The sequence below is a fragment of the Equus przewalskii genome, chromosome 22 (genome assembly GCF_037783145.1).
Source record: "Equus przewalskii isolate Varuska chromosome 22, EquPr2, whole genome shotgun sequence".
Taxonomy (NCBI): domain Eukaryota; kingdom Metazoa; phylum Chordata; class Mammalia; order Perissodactyla; family Equidae; genus Equus; species Equus przewalskii.
Window position 1 is genome coordinate 33,862,314 of NC_091852.1, and position 27,481 is coordinate 33,889,794.

Below are 27,481 nucleotides of genomic sequence, written 5' to 3' on the forward strand. Positions count from 1 at the left end.
CATGGTTTATCACAGCCCAAGCAGAAAGGACATAATGGCGACACAATGAATTATCCTTGAGGATGAACTCAATCACTTGGCAAAATGAGGACGGGAAAGATTTTAGTGCCTGAATGTTACATTTGGTTAGTTATATTTAATAAGATTTAAAAATATCTCAACCCAGTTGAACATGCAAAAGACATTTTTAATTGCTTAAAAAAGAAAAAGACATGGCATATTTATGAAGATTCTTCTGATATCCTAACTCAAGTTTGTGGTTTTAACTACACATTCAAATTTTTTTTGGTTTTTAAATTGTTATATTTGGACGAAAGTAAGGTGGCATATAAGGAGAACTAAAGATATACGTTTTGAAATATATAGGAAAACTTTCCCCACAATTTCTAATGACAAAACCTTTATGTATGCTATATTCAGTTTTTCTTATCTGGAAGATAAGAATTTCCACTTTTTTCCTCTTAAATTTTTTCCTTTTAAAAGTTTTCTTTTCCTGTTGATCTATTAAAAAAGTCTTGAGGGAACTTATTTTATCTACATGAAATGTTCATTTTGCAGTTTCAACACTACCTTGTCTTAAGTTCCATTCTTTGGAATTTCATTGATGAAAAACCTTATAAAAACAGCCATTTGGCATTTTATTAGATAAACTCTGTGTGTTCAAGATGGGATCAGTTTTTTACTGAATTCTACAGGATAGTGTTTCCAGGTCATTAAACAATGGGTAGTCTAGTTACTGCAGTATATGTAATTTTAAATGACTTTTTTTTTTTTTTACATATTTCTAAGTGGACACTTTTGAAAGTGTGTCTTGGGCAGCTATGTCCTTTGTTTTTTTTTTTGGCCTGTTACTTTGTAGTATTTAAACACCTACAAATGCCCGGTGTGCCAAATCCTATATGAACTTATAAGTGAGGAAAACAAATGAGCCCATCTTCCATATCTTTCATATCACGGTCTGCTTTGCCTAAGGGGCTTGGGATAGATTTCCTATAAGTGGTAAGTAAACTGCAATCTCTGGGGGAGGAAGAAAGCTGAGTAATTGTGTACATGTAAAGTATAGATATTGGTATAACTTTTTCTTTGACAGAGTTGAGTAACACTCCTCTCTATATTGGGTTTTTTACTTAATTAACATCTGTATTGGCAAATGAAAATATGAAATTATAGAATTACTATACTGACTTCCAATTAGAAGGGCTTAGAAACAACTAGTCCAGGTACCTCCCATTACAGCTGAGGAAGGTGAGGCCTGAACAGGCATTTACTCAGTAGTAGCTGAGCTGGGGTCAGAACCCCTGTCTTTTGGCTTCTAGACCTCAGATTTTGGTTTTGAATACCAAATGTAAGCAATTTCCAGTTTATATCTATTGCTCAGTTTGAAATGTGAAAAAAAAGGTCACCAAAATCACAATATTCTGAGACTTGAGTATTTTAATTCCTTTCTGGATTTTTGAAATAAATTCTTCACCATGTGTGTTATGTGTTTAGTCATTGCAATGTTTATATACTGGAATTAATTTCTCTTTGTCCTTACAGGAGAAGCTAACCTTCCTTCATACCTTGTATCAGCACCTGATAGCGGGCTGTGTGCTCATGAAACAACCAGAAGGCATGCTGGATAAATTCTCATGGTCTGAGCTTTGTGCAGTCTTGCAGGAGAATGTTGATGCCCTGATCGCAGACCTCAACAGGGCTAATGAGAAGGTAACTGTCCTCAGGCACCAGATACCTCTATTAAATTCAGTGACATTTGTCCACATCACAGTATCATTAAGAGGGGCTGACATTCATCTTATTTCAAAAAGAATTTGGATGTTAATAATTCAGTACCATTAATTATGGCTTGTCTACAACTCAGTTTGATGCCATTGCTGTGGGCATGTAAATGTGACTGAAGTCTGTATGAAGTCTCTAAGCTCCACTTTCTGTGCAGGACATGCTAATACTACTAGCCAGTATTAGCCACAGGGACCTAATTAAAAGAAAATAAATTAATCTTACTGATGAAGCAATTCAAAGAACTTAGTCCTTTACATTAATAAACCAACTCTTTATGTTAGCATAAAATAGAAACAAGATACAGTTATGCAAAAACATGATCTTAAAATTCTTTGCTTAGGAAATAACGAAGTGCTCCTTTAAAAGCACTTAAAAATTTTAAATTATGTTTATGACTTATTTCTTGAAATAATATATATTACAAAACTCATTCAGTGCTTTAGAATGTAAGAAGTATGTATTGTAGGAGAAAACAGTAGATTTTTATGATCACTTTATCATTCACAAGCCTAGGAATTAAGTCTTTCAAAAAAAATTTAAAGACCTTTTGGTTATAGAAAATTGAAATGGCTTAGCAGACCAACATATGTCACCATTAAAGATATTGATTCTTATCATGGATCTCTTGAACTGGTTAGACCTGTATTTACATGGTCTAGTTTCCAGATCTTAGTTGCAATTACATTTGCTCTTAAGGGACATGAAAAGAAAAACTGTTCTCTAAGTTTTTTTTAATCTGTTGAAGTAATGAAACAACATCTTGGCCTGATTTTAGGGTGAGAGCATTTTAGCTTTGTCTGATTGTCAAACACAACCATAGACACTGAGATTGAGGAAATGAGGGAATAAATTGTGAGAAGCACAGATGCTGTTCATGATTGTGAATATGTGTATAAAGGGTTTGAAAATTACTGATAATGAAAATGAGTACATGTTTTAACCTTCTGAGATGGTGTTATGTTTTAATAGTTTTTCATAGTTTCAAAATATCAGTAATTGTCATATGTACTAGATGACTAGGATTTTCTCTGCAGGATTTTGAATGTGAGATAAGAAATGGTTGGAAGGTCTGCTTTATTATATGTAAAATGTTTGTAGATTTGTAAGTCTCATTTAAACACTTCCTTTCCCATTGAGATATCTGAATAGCTTGAGCTTTGGTTCTAGAAGTAAGAACAGTCTTAATTTTCTCAGTAAAATTGATTATAGAATGAGTAACTTTATTTGAAAGAGAAAAATAAAAGATTTGTCACCTAAGTGTACAAATAACATTTTCTGCTAAAATATAATTTGCCCTACTAATTCCTGTTTCTTAATTTCTTTGGTTTTCATTTTAACTTAAAATTTTTATGTGATCTTAAGGAATAAACTATAGTAGAAAACTTCAGATGGTTTTTGGGGGTGGTAATACAAAGGATGGTTTGTGAGCATATTTCATTCTCTGTTGCATTTCCCCATTTAGATAAGTCATCTAGAGTATATCTGTAAAAACAAATCTGATACGATGAGAGAGCTTCAGCAGACCCAGGAAGACACCTTTAACAAAGTGGCAGAGCAGATCAAAGCCCAAGAGAGCTGCTGGCACAAACAAAAGAAGGAACTGGAGCTGCAGTATTCGGAACTCCTCCTGGAGGTGCAGAAGAGGGCACAGGTATGCTGCTTCTCCGAAGAGCTTTAAAAGATGAAATGCTCAGTCTTCTACTGTTTCAAGTGTTTCCTTTTAGTATCAGTTCCAAATCAGTTTAAAACTTCTTGAGAACCACACACAACTTATTAGACACGTATACACATGATTGCACAACCCCCCCCCCCGCCCCGCCCCGCCTCGCCAAATGGATGTGTGTGTGTGTATTAAGGATTGTTTTTCACTTAAGTTTGGAAGTAGATGGGTTTTGGTTGAAACATCCCAAAAGGCATTGATCAATTAAATGCTAAAATTTTATTTATTTATTTTTAAAATAAAAGCTTAAGAGATTTGGTAAAATATTATCAGTTTTAGTGTAGATATTCTTTTACCCAGTTTATTCCATTTGTAGGAGTTCCTTTGTGAACTATCATTTTAATTCGTTTGGGGTTGAAATTTATCATACCTCCTAACGTTGTATGAGAACTAGAGTTATAGAGTTGTAGACCCTGTAGCAAAATTATTGACTGTGAGATGTATCATGTCTTCTCTTGGATTTGATTGAGAACAGAAGTTATGGGTAGTTAACATGACCATATTTTTTCCTATACAAATTATTGCCAACATAATTTATATTGTTAACTATCGTCTCTGCCCAATCAAGAATAACATAATGATATTATTATACAGTATGGAATAGTGTATATATTTTTTCTATTGAATTTAATAAAAAGTCACTTGTTCTCAAGATAAGATACTTAGGAACCAGAAGATTGTATATTCTTCCCGTGCTTGATTCAGGAGTTAACCTCTTTATTTGGTCCATTCATGCTTATATTTATTTAGATAAGTCTAATTTAAAAAACCCGTTTTATTCGTTTGGCAATAAACAGTGTCAGATTACTTAAAACAAGATCATTCTGTTTTCCCAGACATAAGGGCCCTATATGAACTTATGCCTTTCTCTATGAATTTGAATGAGTTACTGCACTCTCTAAAAGTAGTCATTTGTTCACTGTATGCAGGATGCCATGTGATATGTTCTGCATTTTCTACTACTGAAATAAAAGGTCTAAATAATTTATTTTATTTTTCTTAGAGGTAATGTTGACAGACAGTGAATCTTAAGTGTACAATTTGATGTTGTGTTCGATGTAAAGACCCATGTAACCATCACCCCATTTAAGACAAAACGTTTTCGTTATCCCAGGAAGTTCTCTTGTGCCACCTTGCAGTCAGTTTCCACTCCCTATAGGCAACCATTTATCTGATGCCTGTCATCATAGATTGCTTTTACTTGTTTCTGAATTTCCTGTCAATGGAATCATTCGGTATGTAGTCTTTAGTGGTTGGCTTATTTCACTCAACATATTTTTTTGATATTCATCCATGTTGTTGTGTGTATCAGTAGTTCATTGTTTTTTATGGTCAAATAGTATTCCATTTTATAGTTATACCACAATTTGATAGATTGTGAGTTGATGGATATTTGGATTGTTTCCAGTTTTTGGGTATTGTAAATAAAATTGCTACGAACATTACTGTACAAGTGTTTTGTTGACATATCTTTTCATTTCTCTTGATTAAGAGTGCAATTGCTAGGTCATAGGATATGTGTACATTTATAAAAAATTATCAAAGTTTTTTCCAAAATGGTTGTATCATTTTATATTTCCACCATCAAAGTGTGAGAGTTTCCATTGTTCTAATCCTCTGCAACATTTGATATTGTCAGTCTCTTAAATTTTAGCCATTCTAGTTGTTTTAAAATGGTATTTCATTGTTATTTTAATTCACGTTTTCTTGATGATTAATGATGTTGAGCAATTTTCATATTCTTATTGGCCATTCATATTTCTTCTTTTCTGAAGTGTCTCTTCAAGTGTTTGCCAATTTAAAAAGTTGTTTGTGTTTTTATTACTGATTTGTAAGAGTTCTTTATATATTCTGGATACAAATCCTTTGTCATGCATATGTATCACAGATATTTTCTTCCAATATCTCACTTGCCTTTTTATTTTTTAATTTTTCTTTTGATGATCACAAGTTTTAGAATTTTGATGAAATCCAACTTATAAATCTTTTTCTCTTTTGAGTATTTATTTTTATGTGCTAAACAATCTTTCTATACCCCAAGGTTGTGAAGATAATTTCCTGTCATTTCTTCTGGAAGTTTTATAGTTTTAGCTTTTATGTCTAGATCTGTGATCCATCTCAAATTAATTTTCGTGTGTGATGTTAGGTAGAGGCCGGGGTTCATTTTCCCTCTACATTTATTGTTTCCACACCATTTGTTCAAGACTTTACTTTTCTCACTGAATAGCCTTGGCTCTTTTGTGGAAAAAGAACTGACCACGTATGGGAACCACAGGTTTGTTGTCCATCCCTACAGTTTTGCCTTTTCCAGAATGTTATATAAATGGAATCATATAGTATGTAGCCTTTTGAGTCTGGCTTTTTTCACTTAGCAAAATATGTTTGGGAATTATTCACATTGTTGCATGTATCAGTAGTTCATTCCTTTTTAGTGCTGAGTAATATTCCACGGTATGGATGTACCACTTTTTTTTAATCCAGATACTTGCTGATGAGCCTTTGGGTTATTTTTATTTTTTGACAATTATGACTAACGATGCTTTAGACATTGATGGATAGGTTTTTGTGTGATCATAAGTTTTCATTACTCTTGGAGTCTAATTTCTGGGTTATACGGTAAGTGTATATTTAACTGTATAAGAAACTATCGAATTGTTTTCCAAAGTGGCTATGGCATTTTTCATTCTCACTAGCAATGTAAGAGAATTCTAATTACTGTGCATCTGTGCCAGCTTGTGGTTTCATCATCGTTTCTTTTTATTTTTATTCATTCTTATAGGTGCGTAGTGGTATGTCATTGTGGTTTTAATTTACATTTATCCCTAATGAAGAGTGTTGAGCATTTTTTTTATGCTTATTTGCCACCTGTGTATCTTCTTGGTGAATTATTTGTTCATATTTTTTGCTCACTTTTTATTGGGTTGCTTGTTTTCTTATTGCTGAATTTTGAGAGTTGTTTATATATTCTGAATATAAGCCATTTGTCAGATATGTGATTTGCAAATATTTTTCTCCCATTCTCTTAACCGTACTTTTGCAGAGCAAATGTTGTTAAATTTTTTGAAGTCCAGTTTATCAATTTTTTGTTTTATGTATTGTGCTTTTAGTGTTGTGTCTAAGAATTCTTTGCAAGGTCCCCAGGATTTCCTTGTATTATTTCTTCCAGGCATTTTATAGTTTTAGGTTTTACGTTTAGACCTATGGTCCATTTTGAGTTAATTCTTATAAAGATGTAAGGTACGGGTTGATGTCCATTTTTTTTTTTTTGCATATGGATGTCTAGTTATTCCAGTACTATTTGTTGAAAAGACTATCCTTTCTCTATTGACTTGCCTTTGTACCTTTGTCAAAAATCAATTTACTATATTTGTGTAAGTCTATTTCTGGACTTTATCATCTGTTACATTTATTGATGTGTCTATCCTTTTTTCAATTCTACACTGATTTGATTACTGTAGCTTTTTAGTAAGTCTTGAAATCAGGTAGTGTGAGTCTTCTAGCTTCATATTCTCTCAGTGTTTTGAACTCACTTCTTTTATTCTAAATCTGCAGGAAGGCAGAGTAATTCACTTTCTGAAGTAAGGGAATTTTTTAGGAGAAGTTCTTGCTGAAGTCTTTTCCCTGAAGATTGTATAACAGCCTAGGTTTTGATCCATGAGTATGCAAATGGAAAGTATTATTTTTATTATTCTTAAAAGTACATTAAGATTATATATTGGCATATAGTCTATATTATTTATGTACATATTTGAATTTTCATAAAATATGATTGAATACATAGCAGCAATTCATTTAAGTTTTATATTTGGTAAACTGCTATTATAATGCATATTATAGGACCTATAAATTTTATTTTAGAAAATCTTGTTATGATTAATTCTGTATCTCTGCTTTTCTCCCCAAAGCTGCAATGCAAATAAAAATATTTTTATTTGAAAGTACTTAATGCATTTTCAAAAATTATGTTGATAAGGACACGAGGGGGAAAATTCCAGCTGTAGCAGAGGATTGTGGGTTGTAGAGGATGTTTGCTGTCAGATGAAAATAGCCATTAATAGAGGCTGTCTGCTGGAAAATAAATGACTTATCTATAAAGCCCTGTGTTTAATGTTTGGATATTGTAAAGAAGTGATTAGTAAAGGACAAGTAGTTAAATAAAAAACAGTTTTTGGATTTGAATTGCTTTTATCTGAAAAAAATGTAGTAGAGTTATTTACAAGGCTTTTGAATGTGTAATCTTTAAAACAATTAGTGGAAATGCTGTTAGATAAATGAAACTTGTAGAACAGGAAGCTTGGTTTCAGCATCGCAGCATGTTTTTAGCATTAGGTAAAATGTGCTAGCCAAATGGTTGGGTAATTCTTGAGTTTAAATACTTTGGAGCCATCACGTAAATATATCTCAAGCATCTATGCCTACTGAAGCATCTGGGCTGAGTGCCATATTACCTTCCTCTTACTAACGTGGCTTTTGTAATCTTAGTATTTATGTTCTTCTTTCTTTTCTATCTGAAAAAGATGAAATTAGTGGAACAAGAACTTCCTTTCTAGAAGTAAAGACTTTTCACTATCAGTTAAGTATAGTTAACGCTTGATGTAATGTTTATTGTAAACGCTTTAGGTTTATTTGACATTTTATTAAAATCAAGTGAATTTAGAATGGAGAGCAAAAATCAAAGACATTCAGGTTCATCATACTATATTCGGTTTTATTCCTTTATATCATGGTATTAGGAGTACATTTGGCAAGAAGTCTGGGTTAGTCATTGAAGTGTGATTAGATGTTGAAACTTTTTTTCTTTTTAATTGAATTCCAAAAGTATCCAGAGATAAAGTGCAGCTTTTTTATATTGTTGGAGCTGATAGGTCTGCCGGAAATGATTCCCAAGAAGTCAAACACAGTCCTGTGCATGGTGTGTTTTGATTGACTGTGCGTTGGTGTCAGTGGGCACCTCTAATGAAATATTGGACAGTCCTCTGACTGCTTTTCAAATAATTGCTTTAGAAATTGTTTCTCTTAATAATAATAATATTAATTGAATTTGCATAATGCAGGATAGATTTTTCAACACTTTTGCATACCTTTGCATGCCTCCTCTTACGGGAGCCCCACCACAACCAGATGGGATAGGTCATAGAAGCATATCCATTTTACAAATGAAGAAGCTAAGGTTCAGAGAGCTGATACTTATTTGTGCAGTGAGGAAGGCCCAGGGGTAGGATTAGAATGGAGATGACAAGTGTAAAGTGTTTAGCGCCTCGCTTGGCATTTAGAAATCACAAAGTGAATGTTTTGTGCTGTTTTTTTTATTTTTATTTTTATTTTTATTTATTTTTATTTTTTTTTAAAGATTTTATTTTTTCCTTTTTCTCCCCAAAGCCCCCCGGTACATAGTTGTGTATTCTTCGTTGTGGGTTCCTCTAGTTGTGGCATGTGGGACGCCGCCTCAGCGTGGTCTGACAAGCAGTGCCATGTCCGCGCCCAGGACTCGAACCGACGAAACACTGGGCCGCCTGCAGCGGAGCGCGCGAACTTAACCTACTCGGCCACGGGGCCAGCCCCGTTTTGTGCTGTTTTAATAAATCATCATCATGCTTATCTTCCAGTCCTTTTTTCACTGTGCTGCAACCTGGTTTATTTTGTAAATATATGCTATTTTTGTGTATAAAGTAAGGTCTGAAAATATGTCTAGTGACAAGTCAGTTTTATATTTCTTGAACTCACGTTTCCGAGTGAATCTTGTTTAACTAATAATTAAACAGAGTATTGTATGAAAAAGCTAAACAATGCCACACTGTCAGCCATCCACAAATGGTAGGCCCCTTATCTCTTGTTCCTCTCAGAATTTTTTTTTCTGAGAGAATGAATTTTTAGTATACTGTATTGCAAAATTGCTGCTATAGGTAAGAATATCAAGGCAACTTCTACATAATGTAGTTAGTATTAATTAAAAAAATACTTTACATGTTATGTACCAGACATATAGGACACTGTATTTCATACTGTGTTACTAACAAAGAGGTGTAATACTTAGTTTTTTCCTCAAAATTGTCAAATGTAGTTGGGGAGGCACTATATAAACTCATGAAATATTAAATAGTATAAGGTTTATCACAAGGCTGTGTGTAATTAATTGCCAAAGGATGCTATAAACTTAGAAGAGGAGGTAGTCAAAGTTTGAAGGCTTCTTGGAGGTGACTGGAGCCAACCTGGTCCCTGTTGCCAGGATCTGAAAGCCCAGAAGGAGGGGAGACATGAGACAGATCAGATGTGAGAGGTATGCTAACTGTCCAGCAGTCTGAGGTAATATCTTTTAACAATCAGCAAATCAGGCATCTTGCCTGTATCAACACGTTTAGTCTAAGAATAAGGAGAACTCTGTTCTTTTGAGGGCTTGACTTATGTAAAGGGTGTTTTATAATTTGTATTGCCTTACAAACAGAAGAGGGAACACAGGCACATACCATTTTTGGCACATACTATTTTCGACATGCTAAATTCACAAAATGAAGATAGTGTTTTTAAGTTAAGTAAGTAATCATTATGGGGTTTGAGTATCTATATAAGAAGCCCAGATAATGGAATTGCTAGGTCATATGGTAACTCTATATTTAACTTTTTGAGGAACTGCCAAACTGTTTTCAAAAGCTGCTGCACCATTTTAACATCTCCACCAGCAATGTACGAGGGTTCCAATTTCTCCACAAGATGTGCTTTATTTTTAATGAGAAACATTTACATCATAGTAAAAGCACGTGAATTTATGTTTATTTTGTTTTAAAATATTACCATTGCATAAAAAGAAAAGATATGTAACATAAAAATAAGACATTTTAAATGAAGTCCTTTGATGTATATGTGTCATTAAATGCCCAGCTTGCAATTTGTCTTTTTGCTAACATAAAGAATAAGAACTCACAGGGCTGGCCCCATGGCTGAGTGGTTAAGTTTGTGGTGGCCTACGGTTTTGCTGGTTCAGATCCTGGGTGCGGACATGGCGCTGCTCATCAAGCCATACTGAAGCGGCATCCCACATAGCAGAACTAGAAGGACCTACAACTAGAATATACAGCTATGTATTGGGGGGCTTTGGGAGAAGAAGAAAAAGAAGAGAAAAAAAATAGAGGAAGATTGGCACAGATGTTAGCTCAGGGCTAATCTTCCTCAAGCAAAAAATAAAAAAATAAAATTAAGAAAAAAGGAATAAGAACTCAGCAAGCAAAAGTGATAAAAAAGAATTTTACTCCCTAGGAAAATGTCTAATTTCTAGCCCAAAGTCTCAGAGTTCATGCACTGCTATAAGCCAATAAGGTGTCCCTTAGAGCTCGTGTATTTCAGGAAGTAAGTTCGTGATTCACTAAGGAAAGAAGCTGTCCTCTGCCCCCCATTTTGGGTACACTTTGAATTTATCAGAGAGTAAAGGAAAACCAGTGAAATTAAATAGTATTTTTGATATGCCAAGGAAATCTGTGTAAGAGATATACATCCCATATTTTCAGGGTTTAAAAAAAAATCTTTTCAAGATAATGTTTTTTGGAGGGAATTTGAAAATATTATTTTTGAAATTAAACACAAGGCTGTTTTAGTACTAGGAATGCTTTTGTCCCATTTCAAGGCGATGTTCCTTATGTTTGTTTAAAAAATATTGGCCTTTAATCTCCTTGGGTAAAGAACATAGGGTTTTTTTTTTTTAAGGAAAATTTGTTCTTATAGCTGTTTCCAGCTTTACATTCAAACAAGCTTTGTTCTTCAAGAATAATTCAAAGTAAATAATGCAATACCTCTGAAAGTCCCTGTGGAATATCAGAATTAATTTAAAACAGAATTCTGACATGTTGATAAGTTTCAAGTTATATTTGGAAATTATATCATTTTTGGTTATATTTTCTTATCTTTAAAAATTTGTTTTATTTTAGCTGAGGAAGATTCATCCTGAGCTAACATCTGTTGCCAATCTTCCTCTTTTTTTGCTTCAAGAAGATTCACCCTGAGCTAACATCTGCATCATCTTCCTCTATTTTGTATGTGGGTTGCTGCCTCAGCATGGTTGCCTACAAGTGTTGTAGGTCCACGCCGAAGTGGAGTGTGCAGAACTTAAGCACTAGGCCACTGGGCCAGCTCCTATATTTTTTTCTCTTTACATTTGTAAAGGTTTTTATTCATTGGGTAGTTATTCAGTGCCTGTTATGGGCAAAACACTGTGTTAATCACCAAGGAACATTTTATAGAGGATCATTTAATTCATTCACTATTTATCAAATACCTACAGGGTATACAGCACTATGGTGAATAATTCCTGGCCTCTAGGAACTAGCACTCTATTGTGTTTGAGGGAGGGTAAATATACACACATGAAATAAGTAAGGAGCAGTGTAAGAATGAAATGCCTGAGTGGTATAATTAAGTTCAGAGAAGGTCAATGTCAGTGTAAGTGAGAATGACAGTAAAAGGTGTCATGGAATAGGTAGATGTAGAGTGGGCTCTGAAGATTGTTAGAGTTTGAATAGCGTTAGGGCAGTGGGAAGGGACAGGACCTGGGGCTGCTAGAGAACGTGGGTAAATTGTGGAAAGTGGTGGTGAGGTTCATGTCTGGATCCTGAAGGAGCAGACTGTTCTCTCCTTTTTCATCAAGCTGAGGATCTTGGGGGAAGGTGAAGTCTTTACAGAAGACGCTGTGTGGGCGTGTTGACTTGAGAGGAGAACCTGGTTCAGTAGAGACAAAGAGCTTAAGGCAGTAGGAGATTGGATAAACCTAGCCGGGGGACCTTGGGTGAATTATTTAACTTCTCTAAACCTCATTTCAGTATCTGTAAAATTGCATTTCCTCATTGGCTCGTTGTAAGGATTACAGGAATTAATATATGTAAAGCATTTAGAACAGTGCCTGGAACACAGTAAGCACTATAATGTCCAAGCTATTACCATCGTAACAGAGAAATCAGAGGTCCCACAGTATCCATCGAGACTTGCGTTTTAACAGGAGTGAATTGAAATGAGAACAAATTTCTACCAATGTGGCATTTTTTCTCTGTTGGTCAATCTTTTTTTTTTTTTTTGAGGAAGATTAGCCGTGAGTTAACATCTGCCACCAATCCTCCTCTTTTTTTAGCTGAGTAAGATTGGCCCTGAGCTAACATCTGTGCCCGTCTTCCGCTATTTTATATGTGGGATGCCTGCCACAGCATGGCTTGATAAGCACTGTGTAGTTTTGCACCTGGGATCCGAACTGGCGAACCCTGGGCCACCAAATCAGAACATGTGAACTTAACCACTGTGCTACTGGGCTGGCTCCTGATCAATCTTTTTTTTAACGCCTCTGGAATTTTAATCATAATTAGCAATCTTATCTCTACACCAAGGTTAAGTAATTTACCTATGTTTTCTTCTAATGGTTGTGTGGTTTCATTTTTTACATATAGATCTGTGGTCTATTTGGAATTTACTCTTGTATAAGATATGAAGTATGGATCAAATGTTATCTTTTTCTTTAAAAAGCATCCATTGTCCCAAAGCCGTTTAGTCTGTCTTTTCCCCAGTGCTTTGAATTGCCACTTTTATCACTGAATTTTTTTGTGCTTGCATCTGTTTTTGGATTTCCCATTCTGTTCATAGGTCTTTTTGTCCATTCGTGCACAAGTAACGTGACGTTTGAATTAGGGGTTTTGTTGTGTGTTTTAATATATGGTAGGGCTAACCCCCCTCAATTTTCTTCTTTTTTTTATTTTTAAAATTGAGTCCATAATAGTTTACAACATTGTGAAATTTCAGTTGTTGCGTTGTTACTTGTCCATCACCATATAGGTGCTCCCCTTCACTCTCTGTGCCCTCCCTGCAGCTCCCTTCCCCTGGTAACCACTCAACTGTTCTCTTTGTCCATGTGTTTGTTTATCTTCCACATGTGAGTGAAATCATGTGGTGTTTGTCTTTCTCTGTCTAGCTTATTTCACTCAACACAGTACCCTCCAGGTCCATCCATATTGTTGCGAATGGGATGATTTTGTTTGTTTTTTATGGCTGAGTAGTATTCCATTTATATATATATATGTTATATATATATTATATATATGTATATATATGTATATTATATATATGCTCTTATATGTATTATATGTATGTATATTATATATATATATACACCATATCTTCTTTAGCCAATCATCAGTCGATGGGCACTTGGGTTGCTTCCACATCTTGGCTATTGTGAATAATGCTGCAGTGAATATGTTTCTTTGAATTGTTGATTTCAAGTTGGATAGATACCCAGTAGTGGGATAGCTGAGTCATATGGTATTTCTATTTTTAGTTTTTTGAGAAATTTCCATACTGTTTTCCATAGTGGCTAAATGTTTGCATTCCCATCAGCAGTGTATGAGGGTTCCCTCTTCTCCACAACCTCTCCTCTTTTTTGTTTTAGTGATTATAGCCATTTTAATGGGTGTAAGGTGGTATCTTAGGATAGTTTTGATTTGCATTTCTCGGATGATTAGTGATGTTGAGCTTCTTTTCCTGTGCCTATTGGCCATCTGTATATCTTCTTTGGAGAAATCCGTTCATATCCTCTGCCCAATTTTTGATCAGGTTGTTTGTTTTTTTGTTGTTTGGTTGTGTGAGTTCTTCATATATATAATGGAGATTAACCCCTTGTTTGATATGATTTGCAATTATTTTCTCCCAGTTGGTGGGTTGTCTTTTTGTTTTGATCCTGGTTTCCTTTGCCTTGCAGAATTTCCTTAGTTTGATGAAGTCCCACTTGTTTATTTTTTCTTTTATTTCCCTTGTCCGGGAAGACTTGGTATTCAATAAGATCCTTTTAAGATCGATGTCAAAGAATGTACTACCTATATTTTCTTACGGAAGTTTTGTGATTTCAGGTCTCACTTTCAAGTCTTTGATCCATTTTGAGTTAATTTTTGTGTATGGCATAAGGTAGTCATCTACTTTCATTTTTTTGCATGTGGCTGCCCAGTTTTCCCAGCACCATTTATTGAAGAGACTTTCTTTTCTCCATTGTAAGATCTTAGAACCTTTTTGCAAGATTATTTGTCCGTAGACGTGTGATTTTATTTCTGGGCTTTCAGTTCTGTTCCATTGATCTGTGTGCCTGTTTCTATACCAGTACCATGCTGTTTTGATTACTATAGCTTTGTAGTACCTTTTAAAGTCAGGGATTGTGATGCCTCCAGTTTTGTTCTTTTTTCTCAGGATTGCTTTAGCTATTCAGGGTCTTTTGTTGCCCCATATGAATTTTATGATTCTTTGTTCTATTTCTGTGAAGAAAGTCATTGGGATTCTGATTGGGATTGCACTGAATCTGTAGATTGCTTTGGGTAGTATGGACATTTTAACTGTGTTTATTCTTCTGATCCATGTGCATGGAATGTCTTTCCATTTCTTTGTGTCATTATCAATTTCTTTCAATAATGTCTTATAGTTTTCCTTGTATAAGTCTTTCACCTCCTTGGTTAAATTTATTCCTAAATATTTTATTCTTTTTGTTGCAATTGTAAATGGGATGTATCCTTGAGTTCTCTTTCTGTCAGTTCGTTATTGGAGTATAGAAATGCAGCTGATATTTGTAAGTTGATTTTGTACCCTGCAACTTTGCTGTAGTTGTTGATTATTTCCAATAGTTTTCCAATGGATTCTTTAGGGTTCTGTCTATTTAAGATCATGTTGTCTGCAAATAGCGAGAGCTTCACTTCTTCATTTCCTATTTGGATTCCTTTTATTCCTTTTTCTTGCCTAATTACTCTGGCCAAAACCTCCAGTATAATCTTGAATAAGAGTGGTGAAGGGCTGGCCCAGTGGCATAGCAGTTAAGTTCGCACGTTCTGCTTCTTGGTGGCCCGGGGTTTGCCGGTTCGGATCCTGCGTGTGGACATAGCACCGCTTGGCAAAAGCCATGCTGTGGTAGGTGTCCCAAATAGAAAGTAGAGGAAGATGGGCACAGATGTTAGCTCAGGGCCAGTCTTCCTCAGCAAAAAGAGGAGGATTGGCAGCAGTTAGCTCTGGGCTAATCTTCCTCAAAAAAAAGAGTGGTGAGAGTGGGCATCCTTGTCTTATTCCTGTTCTCAGAGGGATGGCTTTCAGTTTTTCCCTGTCGAGAATGATGTTGGCTGTGGGTTTGTCATATATGGCCTTTATTATGTTGAGGTAATTTCCTTCTATCCCCATTTTGTTAAGAGTTTTTATCATAAATGGCCATTGGATCTTGTCAAATGCTTTCTCTGCATCTATTGAGATGATCATGTCATTTTTAGTTCTCATTTTATTAATGTGGTGTATCATATTGATTGATTTGCAGATGTTGAACCATCCTATGTCCCTGATATAAATCCCACTTGATCATGGTGTGTGATCCTTTTGATGTATTGCTGTACTCAGGTTGATGATATTTTGTTGAGAATTTTTGCATCTATGTTCATTAGCAATATTGGCCTGTAGTTTTCCTTTTTTGTGTTGTCCTTGTCAGGTTTTGGTATCAGAGTGATGTTGGTCTCATAGAGTGTGTTAGGAAATATTCCATCTTCCCTAATTTTTTGGATAGTTTGAGAAGGATAGGTATTAAATCCTTTTTGAAAGTTTGGTAGAATTCACCAGGGAAGCCATCTGGTCCTGGACTTTTGTTTTTGGGGATGTTTTGATTACTATTTCAATCTCTTTACTTGTGATTTTCCTATTCAGATTATCTATTTCTTCTTCATTCAGCCTTGGGAGGTTGTAAGAGTCTCAGAATTTATCCATTTCTTCTAGATTGTTCAATTTGTTGACATATAGCTTTTCATAGTGTTCTCTTATAATCATTTGTATTTCTGTGGTATCCATTGTAATTTCTCCTCTTTCATTTCTAATTTTATTTACCTGAGCTTTCTCTCTTTTTTTCTTTCTGAGTCTGGCTAGGGGTTTGTCACTTTTGTTTATCTTCTCAAAGAACCAGCTCTTTGTTTCATTGATCCTTTCTACTGTCTTTTTTGTTTCAATTGTGTTTATTTCTGCTCTGATTTTTATTATTTCCCTCCTTCTGATGACTTTGGGCTTTTTTGTTCTTCTTTTTCTAATTCAGTTAAATGTAGTTTGCTTATGTGGGGTTTTTCTTGTTTGTTAAGGTGGGCCTGTATTGTGATGAGTTTCTCTCTTAGAACTGCTTTTGCTGCCTCCCATATGAGTTGGTATGGTATGTTTTCATTTTCATTTGTCTCCAGATATTTTTTTATTTCTCCTTTAATTTCTTCAGTGATCCATTGGTTGTTCAGTAGCATGTTGTTTAGTCTCCACATCTTTGTCCCTTTCTCAGCTCTTTTCTTGTAGTTAATTTCTAGTTTCATAGCATTGTGGTTGGAAAAGATGCTTGTTATTATTTCAGTCTTCTTAATTTTGTTGAGGCTTGCCTTGTTTCCCAACATATGGTCTATCCTTGAGAATGTTCCATGTGCACTTGAGAAGAATGTGTATTCTGTTGTTTTTGGGTGGAGATATATATATATATAATAATATATGTCTATTAAGTCCATCTGGTCCAGCATTTCATTTAGTTCCACTGTTTCCTTGTTGACTTTTTGTCTGGATGATCTATCCATTGATGTGAGTGGAGTGTTGAGGTCCCCTACTCTTATTGTGTTGTTGTTAATATCTCCTTTTAGGTTTGTTAATAGTTGCTTTATGTACTTTGGTGCTCCTGTGTTGGGTGCATAGGTATTTATAAGTGTTGTGTCTTGTTGGTGGAGTGTCCCTTTTATAACTATATACTGCCCCTTTTCGTCTCTCTTTACCTATCTTATCTTGAAGTCTACTTTGTCTGATATAAGTATTGCAACACTTGCTTTCTTTTGTATGCCATTAGCTTGGAGTATTGTCATCCATCTGTTTACTCTGAGTCTGTGTTTGTTGTTGGAGCTGAGATGTGTTTCCTAGAGGCAGCATATTGCTGGGTCTTGTTCTTTAAACCATCTTGCCACTCTGTGTCTTTTTATTGGAGAGGTCAGTCCATTTACATTTAGAGTGATTATTGATATATGAGGGCTTAATGCTGCCATTTTAACAGACAAAACCATTTGTTTTCCAGTTCTCCTGCATTTCCTTTGTTTCTCGTCCTGTGTATTTTGGACTACCAATTTGGTTAGGTAGTTTTTTAGGCTGGATTTCTTAGTTTTCTCCTTATTTATTATTTGTGACTCTGATTACTTTTTTGTTTAATGGTTACCATGAGGTTTGTATGCAAAATCTCGTAGATGAGATAGTCTGTTTTCTGATGACCGCTTATTTCCTTACAGTAAGCCGATTCAGTCTCTTTCCCCTTCCCCTCCTACATTGCTTTTTGTCACATCTTATTCCATCTTGTGTTGTGAGTTTGTGGTTAAAATGATAACATCATCTTTGTTTTTGGTGTTTTCCTTCCCTCCTTCCCTTTCTTTCTTTTTTTTTTTTTTAAAGATTTTTTATTTTTCCTTTTTCTCCCCAAAGCCCCCTGGTACATAGTTGTATATGTTTAGTTGTGGGTCCTTCTAGTTGTGGCATGTGGGATGCTGCCTCAGCATGGCTTGATGAGCGGTGCCATGTCCGCGCCCAGGATCCAAACTGGCGAAATCCTGGTCCGCTGAAGTGGAGTGTGTAAACTTAACCACTCAGCCACAGGCCTGACCCCTCCTTCCCTTTATTTCTAATGTTTTACATAAGTATTTGCTAACCTGTTCTGCTGCGTAGCTCCAATTTTCTGATTTTTTTATCTCCTTATTCAGGTCTTTGTAACCCCTTTCTTCATTTTTTTTTTTCAAGTATGAGGGCCTTCTTGAGGATTTCTTGTAGGGTTGGTCTTGTGGCGATGAACTCCCTTAGCTTTTGTTTATCTGGGAACGTTTTTATTTCTCCATTGTATCTAAAGGGTACTTTTGCTGGATAGAGTATTCTTGGATGAAAGTGTTTGTCTTTCAAAAATTTGAATATATCATTCTACTCTCTCCTGGCTTGTAAGGTTTCTGCTGAGAAATCTGCTGAAAGCCTGATAGGGTTTCCCTTGTAAGTTATTTTCTTCTGCCTTGCTGCCCTGAGTTTTTTTTTTTTTGTCATTGACTTTTGCCAGCTTCACTACTGTATGTCTTACAGAAGGTCTTTTTGCAGTGATAAAATTAGGAGATCTGGTGGCCTCCTTCATGTGAATTTCCATCTCCTTCCCCAGGTTTGGGAAGTTCTCTGGTATTATTTCTTTGAACAAGCTTTCTACTCCATTCTCCTTCTCTTCTCCCTCTTGAATACCTATAATCCTCATGTTGCATTTCCTAATTGAGTCGGATAATTCTCAGAGACTTTCTTCATTTCTCTTTTCTTCTTAGTTCTTTCTCCTCCTGCATCTGAAGCATTTCTAAATTTTTGTCCTCAATCATTCTGATTTGTTCCTCAATGATATCTGCTCTACCATTCAGGGAATCTATATTCTGCTTTATCTCAGCCATTGTGTTTTTCATCACCAATGTTTCTGCTTGGTTCTTCTTTATAGTTTCATCTCTTTTGTGAAGTAGCTCCTGAACTCATTGAATTATCTATCTGTATCCTCTTTCAACTCATTTTTAAATGATAGCTATTTTGAATTCTCTGTCATTTAGGTTATAGATTGCTGTGTATTCAGGATTAATTTCTGGGTACTTTTCATTTTTCTTCTGGTCTGGAGATTTAATATAATTTTTCATACTGCTGGAGGTCGTATATTTGTGCTTCTGCATTGTGGTAGTATTTGATTGCCACTTCCACCTTTCGCCACTAGGTGTGGGTCAAGGGCATATTCTGAGCCTGCTATGAACCAAGGGGACAGCTCCAAGTTGCTGCACTGTGGCGGGAGGGAGAGGAGCACTTTCTTCTCCTGTGCGATCTTGGGGGCTTCTCGCTCTGCCCTTGCTATCTGGTCTCCTGGGGAGTTGGCTTGATGCAGACACCCCCGTGATAGCTAGTCCTCTCTGTGAGGGGCTTTTCTCTGGGCTGTGAGGAACTTCAGGGATCTATGGTGTTCCCTTGGAGGGCCACCACTCCCTCCCCGCTTTCCTCCTTGTGGCTGTGTGTAATCCCCGGGTCACTATCTTTCCGTGAGGAAGAGAAGCATTCTCTTACCTTGATCCAGGGGGGTGGCTCCAGCTCCTCCACTTCAGGGGTTTGGCTGCAGCTCCTCCACCTTCCTACGTGTGGCTGCACGGGTCTCTCAGATGTCTTTTGTGTTGTGTGGATGTCCTCTGTTGGAATATGTACGTCTTTTTCATTATATCTTTTGGGGGAGAGTTTACTTGGAGAGCTCACTCTGCCATGATGCTGACCTCATCCTCCACTGAGGCCATAAATCAGCTTCCTTTTTTTTCAAAGTTAAAATCAGCTTGCCTAGCTCCAGAAAAAAACCTTGTTTTTGTTTTTTAGTGGTATTTTATTACATTTTAAATTTACTTAGAAAGAATTGACATCTTTGTGATATTAAGTTGGCCTATTGAAGTTTGAAGTGTTCTCTTGGTTCTTTCAACTGTGTTTAAAACTTTTCCTCAAATAGATTTTGCACATTTTGGGCTACATTTATTCCTAAGTGTGCTACTTTTTTATTATGGAATTGGAAATGGGCTTTTTTCTTCCATTATCTTATTTTTTGTTGTTTATTTGTATATATACAAATTTTGATTCTTAAAATTGTCATAAAATCTACATAAAATTTACCATTTTAAAAAAGTGTAAAATAAATTGGTATTAAGTACATTCACAGTGTTGTACAACCATCACCATTTTATCTAGTTCCAGAACTTTTTCGTTATTCCAGACAAAAACTCTGTAGCCATTAAGCAGTAGCTCCCCATTCCTCCTTTCCTCTAGCCTCTGGCAACCACAAATCTGTTTTCTGAGTCTATAAATTTGCCTACTGTGTACATTTCATATAAGTGGAATTATATATATATATAGCCTTTTATGTCTGTATTCTTTCTCTTAGTATCTGTTTTCAAGGTTCATCCATGTTGTAACATGTGTCAGTGCTTCATTCCTTTTTATAGCTGAATAATACTCTATTGTATGGACATACCACATTTTGTTTATCCATTCATCCCCTGAGAGGCATTTGTATTTTTTTCACCTTTTGGTTATTGTCAATAATGCTGCTAAGAACAAAAGGCTATTGATTTTTGCATGTTAATGTTATATTCTCTAACTTAATTGAACTTTTTTTACTGTTTGAGTTATTTAGTTATATCATTGGTTTTCTTGGGATTTCTAGATTTAGTTACAAATAGAGGTAGTTTTACTTCTTCTTTGCCAATTCATATGTCTCAAATTGCTTTTTGTTGCCTAACTGAATTGGCTAATAACACCACAAGTACAATGTTAAATACTAGTACTTGCCTTGCTCCTAAACTTGGTAAGAGTACCTTAGGTATTTCTTGATTTTTAAGATGCTGACCTTAGAATGTCTCTCTTTCTATCTCTACCTATATCTGCACAAACACACACATGCACACATATACATTTATATACATCAAAGGTAGTTTTACATTTGAGAATTACATACTGTTACAATATTGATACATAACCTGCTAAAGTTAGAACAAAGAATACTAAAGATGGGTCTCATTTAACAGAATCTAACATCTTATTAAGAAAATAATAAATCATGATCAAGTAGATTTGCTTCTAGAAATGCAAGGATGGTTCAATATTAGGAAATCCATTATTATATTTTGACATTTTAATAGAAACAAAAGAATAAAAATAACTTGATTATCTCTCAGAAAAGGGCTTTAACAAAATCTAACCCACATTCCTGACAAAAACACTTAATAAATAAGAATCAAGGGATACTTCCTTATGTAAGAATACATACACATGTAAATATATACAAAATATAATATATTTTGATATTTTACTATAAGCATATTGGAAATTGATAGGTGAGTTTTAGGCAGGAGCAATATAATCTGACATGAAGGTAGCATTGCAACACCAGCATGAATACTAGTGGTGATGATAGCTAGAACTAGGGTGGTAGCAGTAGAGATGGATCTGGATGTATTTTGTAGGTAAACCAAACTGTGCTTGCTGATGGCTTTGATTTAGGAATGCAGAGGATAGAGTGAAAGAAAGAGGAGTTAAGACTGACTATAAAGTTTTTGACTGAAACAACTGGCTGGATGTTGGTGCTGTCTACTTATATAAAAAGGACTATTCTGAACATGGTTAGGGGAAAGTCAACAGTATTGGATTGGTATTTTAGCTTGAGATGGCTATGAGATATCTAAGTGGAGATGCTTAACGGGCAGTCAGATCTGTGATTCTGGATTTCAGTGGAGATGCCAGGGATGCAGAAATGTAATTGTTAAGAAATTAACAAAACTCTCATTAGGTATTAATATTAGTGAGGTTTTGTTTTTTTGTTAAACTACTGTTTGTCAATAAGAGCTTTAAAAACTTAAATGTTTAATTTCATTAGTTTTAAATCTTTAATTAAAATAGCCCACTCTGCTAATCCTAGTTATCTAGTTGAATATTGGCCTGGTTGAATTTTAAAAAAATAAGCCTTGATACTTGATATCTTGTTTATAATTACTTAAACCAAGAATGATTTAAGACAACAGATGGTTGTTAGATAACTAAACGATCTTTGAAGGTTTTTTTTTGTTTATAAACAGACTCCACGTGTATTCTTAGCCCTATTTTTGTTCTTTTCGCAATTTGTGAATGGCTTCTCTTTCTTACAATACAAATTATACGAAGAGTCTCATGAAATCATCTCTAGTGGTAATAATTAATATTAATCAGCACTTTTTAATATATAATTACTACAAATGATCAAAATTTGGCAGCCATAAAATGACACGAGACTCTTCAAAAATTGCTTTATTACATCACTGCTACTTCTAGTAGGTAGCCTAAAATGAACACTAATTGTGTAAGTCCAGAATCTCAGTTCTGTTTTTCAGAAATTCCAGTGTGTTCCTGTTTTCTCTGCAGAGAGAGAAGTGGATTTTTTTTGTAATGTATTTTAGATTTTTATCCATTTCTAGCCATGTTTTGATTACTCTCTCATCCTTACCCCAGGCCTGCCTGTTTCTGGCTGCCTCTCTAAAATGCCTTTAGCTTTAACCTGATGGTCTTTGGAAGTGGACCAGCTGTATGCAGTAGAAGAGACTGAGATCTATCATGTGCTAGAATTAAATCTTCTCTGTAATGGGCTTACTTTGCTTTGAGCTCTCCTTCAACAATCCATTTGATTTTGACCAATGACTTTGAAATACTTAAAATATCACTAGCAAATATATCTTTTCACTGTTTTTTTTGTTATTCAAAAAAGGTAATTTTTGTTGAAAATCCACTTCTGCTTGAGCCTTTGAGATTTGTAAATATGTAAATAGGCAGCCACCTAGAACCTGATCAGGTTCATTTTTATTTCCACTGCCTAACTATGACCAGTGTGCCTCTTTTATCCTAGATTTTCTATAATTTTCCTTTAATTGAACTGGTGGAATTGATTTTGGAGAGAATATAGAAGTAGCCTTTGTAATTTCCTTTTACTCCTCTCATTCTACCCCGACTCCTTGCAACTCTGCTGCTCCTCTTGGCAGTCTTTATTAATGTTTCCAATTCTCCCGTCCATTTACTAAAGCTTAGTGACTCTTCCAGGATTTTACGGCTTCTCATAGCTTTCTGGATGAAGTTTAAATTCCTTAGCTTACTCATCTATTATCTACCTACTTCTCAAATTCCATCAGTCGCCTCTTTTCTTCATGTATTCTGAACTATTTGTACTTCTTTGGAAGACATTATTCTGTTTTCTGGCTCTTACTTTTCCACAAGCTAGTTTCCCTGCTTTCTCTAGCTACGCCCAAAGTGTCAGTGTTCCCTTTTCTTCAAGGTGGCCTCCCTTAGAAGGGTCTCTCCAAGGGTTTCTTCCAAGCAGTCGCCTGGCTAGTGCTTCTCAGAGTTTCTTGCTCCTCTCAGCTGCTCCTGGTGGGATTCTGCTTCCTTTGCTAGTGGTGTTCACGTGGAGCTCTGGGACACAGTCCCGTTGACAGGATGCTGCTGCCACAGCCTGGCTGTCACTGGAGAGGTGGTGAGGGGTAAGCCACAGTTCCTTTATTTCTCCATTCCTTTATTTCCCGTAGTACTACCACAGGTATGGCTGGATCAGACTTGAGGAGAGTTGGAGTATATAAAGGGTATTAAAGTATAGTATAGAAACGTTTAAAACTGTGTCTAAAATATACTTTTTCCCTGCCCAAGGGAAAGCATTTAAGAAGTTGAATCCTCTGAGAGTGGCTTTTCAATACTTTGTTACTCTTTTGTACTCAGGACTGTACCTCTGAGTCCTCCTTCTACTCACTATCCACCTTTGGGAAACCTCATCCCCTAGCCTTAGGATTGATTTTGGCCAGGAGTTACTTTCCTCAGCAGTGTATTTATACAACTTTGACTTTTTTTGGCGTCTGCCTATCAGTATTGTCCGTGGTAGGCTTTGACACCCAAATCTTGCAGAGTAGTCAAGAGTTTGTATGATTTGCTCCAAGTCTGATCAGTTTTGAGTCTTCCTGCCAATGTAAATTTCAGAAATGCCTTTGATTCTTCTTCTTGTTCAGTGGGTCACTCTTGCATCAGACACGGACTCACCATAAACCTCTCTCAAAGATCAACATTAAATTTAAGACAGATTACAGTCTGAACCAATGATACAAAGAGAAATATTTTCCTTAGTGCCCCTAAAAGGATTCTCTCATAATGAACACAACACTTCACTTTGCCATACATATACAGAACACAATTTCTCTCTGTCTCCAGCTGACCCCCTTATTCAAATTGAACTCCCTTGGCCTGCTTTTAAAAAGAAGGGTCCATGACCAAGTCAGGGCAGCTCGCCTGGCTAAATAAAGATCCAAAAGAAGCTGTTAAATCACGTTAGATTAAATTATGATAGGGTAGCTATTGGCTAGTTTCCTTATTGGTAGAGTAGGGTTTTTTTTCTTTATTCTTTCTACTGCATACCACAGTCCCACTTGTCCTTTGTCATGTCCCTCCAAAAGACTGTCAACGTCATTTTGTGTAAACACCCTTTTGTGCACCTCTGGCAATCTGGCATACCTCTATCATAGCTTTATACCACAATAATTGATTTACTTGTCTATTTTCCTAGCACAAGGAATTTAGTGAGTAATCAATAAATGTTCATTGAATGATAAAGGAATCAGTAAAGGAAAGTGAACTTGTTATCTTCTAAAATTTACTCTGCCTCAGCAGTTCCTTAATGATTAGGCATAAGATTTCATGGAGAACTGGATTGTTTTCTAGTGATGAAAATATGGTGTCTGCAGTAAAAATTTCTTTGTGTTTCAAATTAAGTTTTGGACTGTAAGTGCCTTGATTAGGAAAAAAGGACCAGAGAGCTGCTGAGGCCCAGCTCACAAATAGTATTTCCTGCCACTGCTGGAGCTGTACCTTGTACAGCCTTCTGTCTGGGGGAAGTAAGAAAGAAATCCAAGAAGTGTGTATGCTCTGAAAGTCAGTCCCCTCTCGTCTAGTTAATTTCAGACAGTCAAGTGCTGTGTGTTGTATCATTGATTTAACCCTTTGCTTATTTTGGCAAAAAGTAAGGTCTTTTTACATATAGGAAAGCCTCTATTGGTGGTGTAACTTCTGTTTAAAGTGGAAATACAAGTTGGTGAGGAATGGAAGAAGAGAAATTACAGGGAATGGAAGAGGAGAAATTTTTTTCTTACTGTGTGTGTTTATGCATGAGGTACAGGAAATTCATGAAGTACTTTTAAATTTATGTGTTCTACTTTATGTAAAGCTTCTATGTAACAGGATTTAAAAATCAATGTGCACATTCAGATCCAAGCTGGCCCACTGTCGCTCTATTACATGTATTTTTTGGATGTTTTAGAACATGCATCTTCTGAAGAAAAAAGTAGTTGTCAGTAAAAGTTTGTTTACTTTCTATAAAGAGGAATTAATAAAATGCTTATTTGTTTCATGATCTGATACATTATTTGACTTCTCTTTTTATAGAAATTTCAAGAAATTGCTGAAAAAAATATGGAAAAATTGAATCGTATTGAAAAGTCACATGAACAGTTGGTTCTTGAAAATTCACACTTCAAAAACGTGTTATCACAGACTCAAAGGGAGCAAACATCCTTGCTGGCGGCTTGTGCATTGATGGCTGGTGCCTTGTATCCTCTCTATAGACGATCATGTGCCTTATCTACACAGAGAGATTTTCTCCAAGAGCAGGTCAACACCTTTGAGTTGTTCAAGTTGGAAGTCAGAACTCTAGCCCAGGCTTTGTCATCTGTAGAGGAAAAGAAGCAAGAGGAAGCTAAGGTGAAGAAAAAACCATTCAAAGGATTGATACGTGTCTTCCGGAAAGCTGTTATTGCAATTTTGGCAGCAAACAGACTCAGGATTTTGGGCCAATCGTGTGCCTCTCTTTTTACATGGTTGGAAAGTTTCAAAGAAGGCATAGGCATGTTAGTGTGTACAGGAGAGCCCAAAGACAAGCATAAATTTCCAAGTAAGATAATTTGTGCTTTTAAAAATCTAAGTTGAGTATAAGTGACATATAATGTGAATATGTTTGGCCATTATGGAAAAAATTTAAAAAAATCGTTTATGATGTCAAATCATGCAACATAGTCCCATACGTATGTAGATATGTATGTGTGTATGGATAAATGTATATTTATGTATAAATTAGGTTTTGATATTTTATTATAAAAATTAAAATATAGAGTAGTAAATATATATGATTTCAAGTTTGTCTAGCTTTCTTTATGTTTGAATGCTCTTTTCATAGTAAAGTGTGGAGTTTACACAGTAATTTTTCCATTAAGCCAATCCAGAGATTCTGCCCTATTTAAAATTAATCAGCAGTATAATTTATTTTGACTTTTTATAAATGAGTATAAAATGATCAGAGTTAAAAATCTATTGAAGAATGGAATGCAAATGACACACATATAAACTTTCCAGCTAATTTTCTTTTTTTAATGCTTGACTATTCTGAGGAAACAATGATTTCAATTCTTAACTTTAAAAAGTAGGCTATTAAGTACTATAAGTAGAACTAAAGAAAATTTTCTTTTCTTTTTTTTAAAATATCAGTTAACAGTTATATATATACGTAAATAAATAACGTTGATCAAATCTAACATTTCTTGTAGACTTTTCTGCACCAGGCAAAGCTCTGCCTGCAAATTTTGATCTATTTCTTAAATAGCTAAACACTGAATTTGAAACATGGATTTCCATCAATGTTTGTAGTGTTGCATAATGGTTTTTCCTCATTTTTGCAGAACATCAAAAGGAGCAGTTACGTTGTGTGCAAGCGCTCAGCTGGCTCACCAGTTCTGACCTTCTAGCTGCAATCATCACTTCCATGGCTGAGTTACAGGACATTATCAGTAAAACAGGTGTGATTCTCTCTTTTATGTCCTTGCAAATACATTTAAAAGTAAATGTCGAGAAATGCTTTATGGTACAAATTCTAATAAACCATCTAGGAAGAAAATGTATTTGTTCTCATCTTTCTTTTATTCAGGTTCAGAGAGATTGTTAAATAGATATTTAATGAGTAGAGAATTAATGTAAATTTTGATGGGTAATTTTGTCTTTATGGGGAAATTATTTAGTGGCATTTCTTGGTTAATGTATCCACATTTTTTTTTTTTCCTTTGTGATCTGATTTTCCTGTGGAAAGCTCATGGTTTGCTTTTTTTTTTTTTAAGTAATACTGGTAATATTCTTTCAATGTTTTAGTCTTCTTTTTTTTCTATTTCTGGCTGTAAATTTTAGAAGTTTAAGTAATAACTGAACCAGTAGAAAACTTTTCTCTCTCATTTGGTGAAGTGTTTTTAATTTTTCTAATTAATTTTAAATAGCGTTAGTTGAATGGTCTGCTCTTTTCCACCATATGTGGAACCACCTATAATCAGTGATTTCCAAAGGTCTAAAATTCAAGTTTATTTTTTCATGGCTCAG

At 35.2% G+C, this 27,481-nt stretch overlaps 1 protein-coding gene across 13 annotated transcripts in view; it reads left to right on the plus strand.

The window, feature by feature from the left end:
• CCDC171 (coiled-coil domain containing 171) overlaps positions 1–27,481 on the plus strand; it is a 294,601-nt gene that overhangs the window by 117,305 nt on the left and 149,815 nt on the right. For all 13 annotated transcript variants that reach the window (XM_070590719.1, XM_070590726.1, XM_070590716.1 and 10 more), the window contains 4 exons: positions 1,540–1,707; positions 3,245–3,433; positions 25,511–26,015; positions 26,797–26,913. In XM_070590719.1, the coding sequence (XP_070446820.1) occupies positions 1,540–1,707; positions 3,245–3,433; positions 25,511–26,015; positions 26,797–26,913 (979 nt within the window). The remainder of the gene's footprint in view (positions 1–1,539; positions 1,708–3,244; positions 3,434–25,510; positions 26,016–26,796; positions 26,914–27,481) is intronic.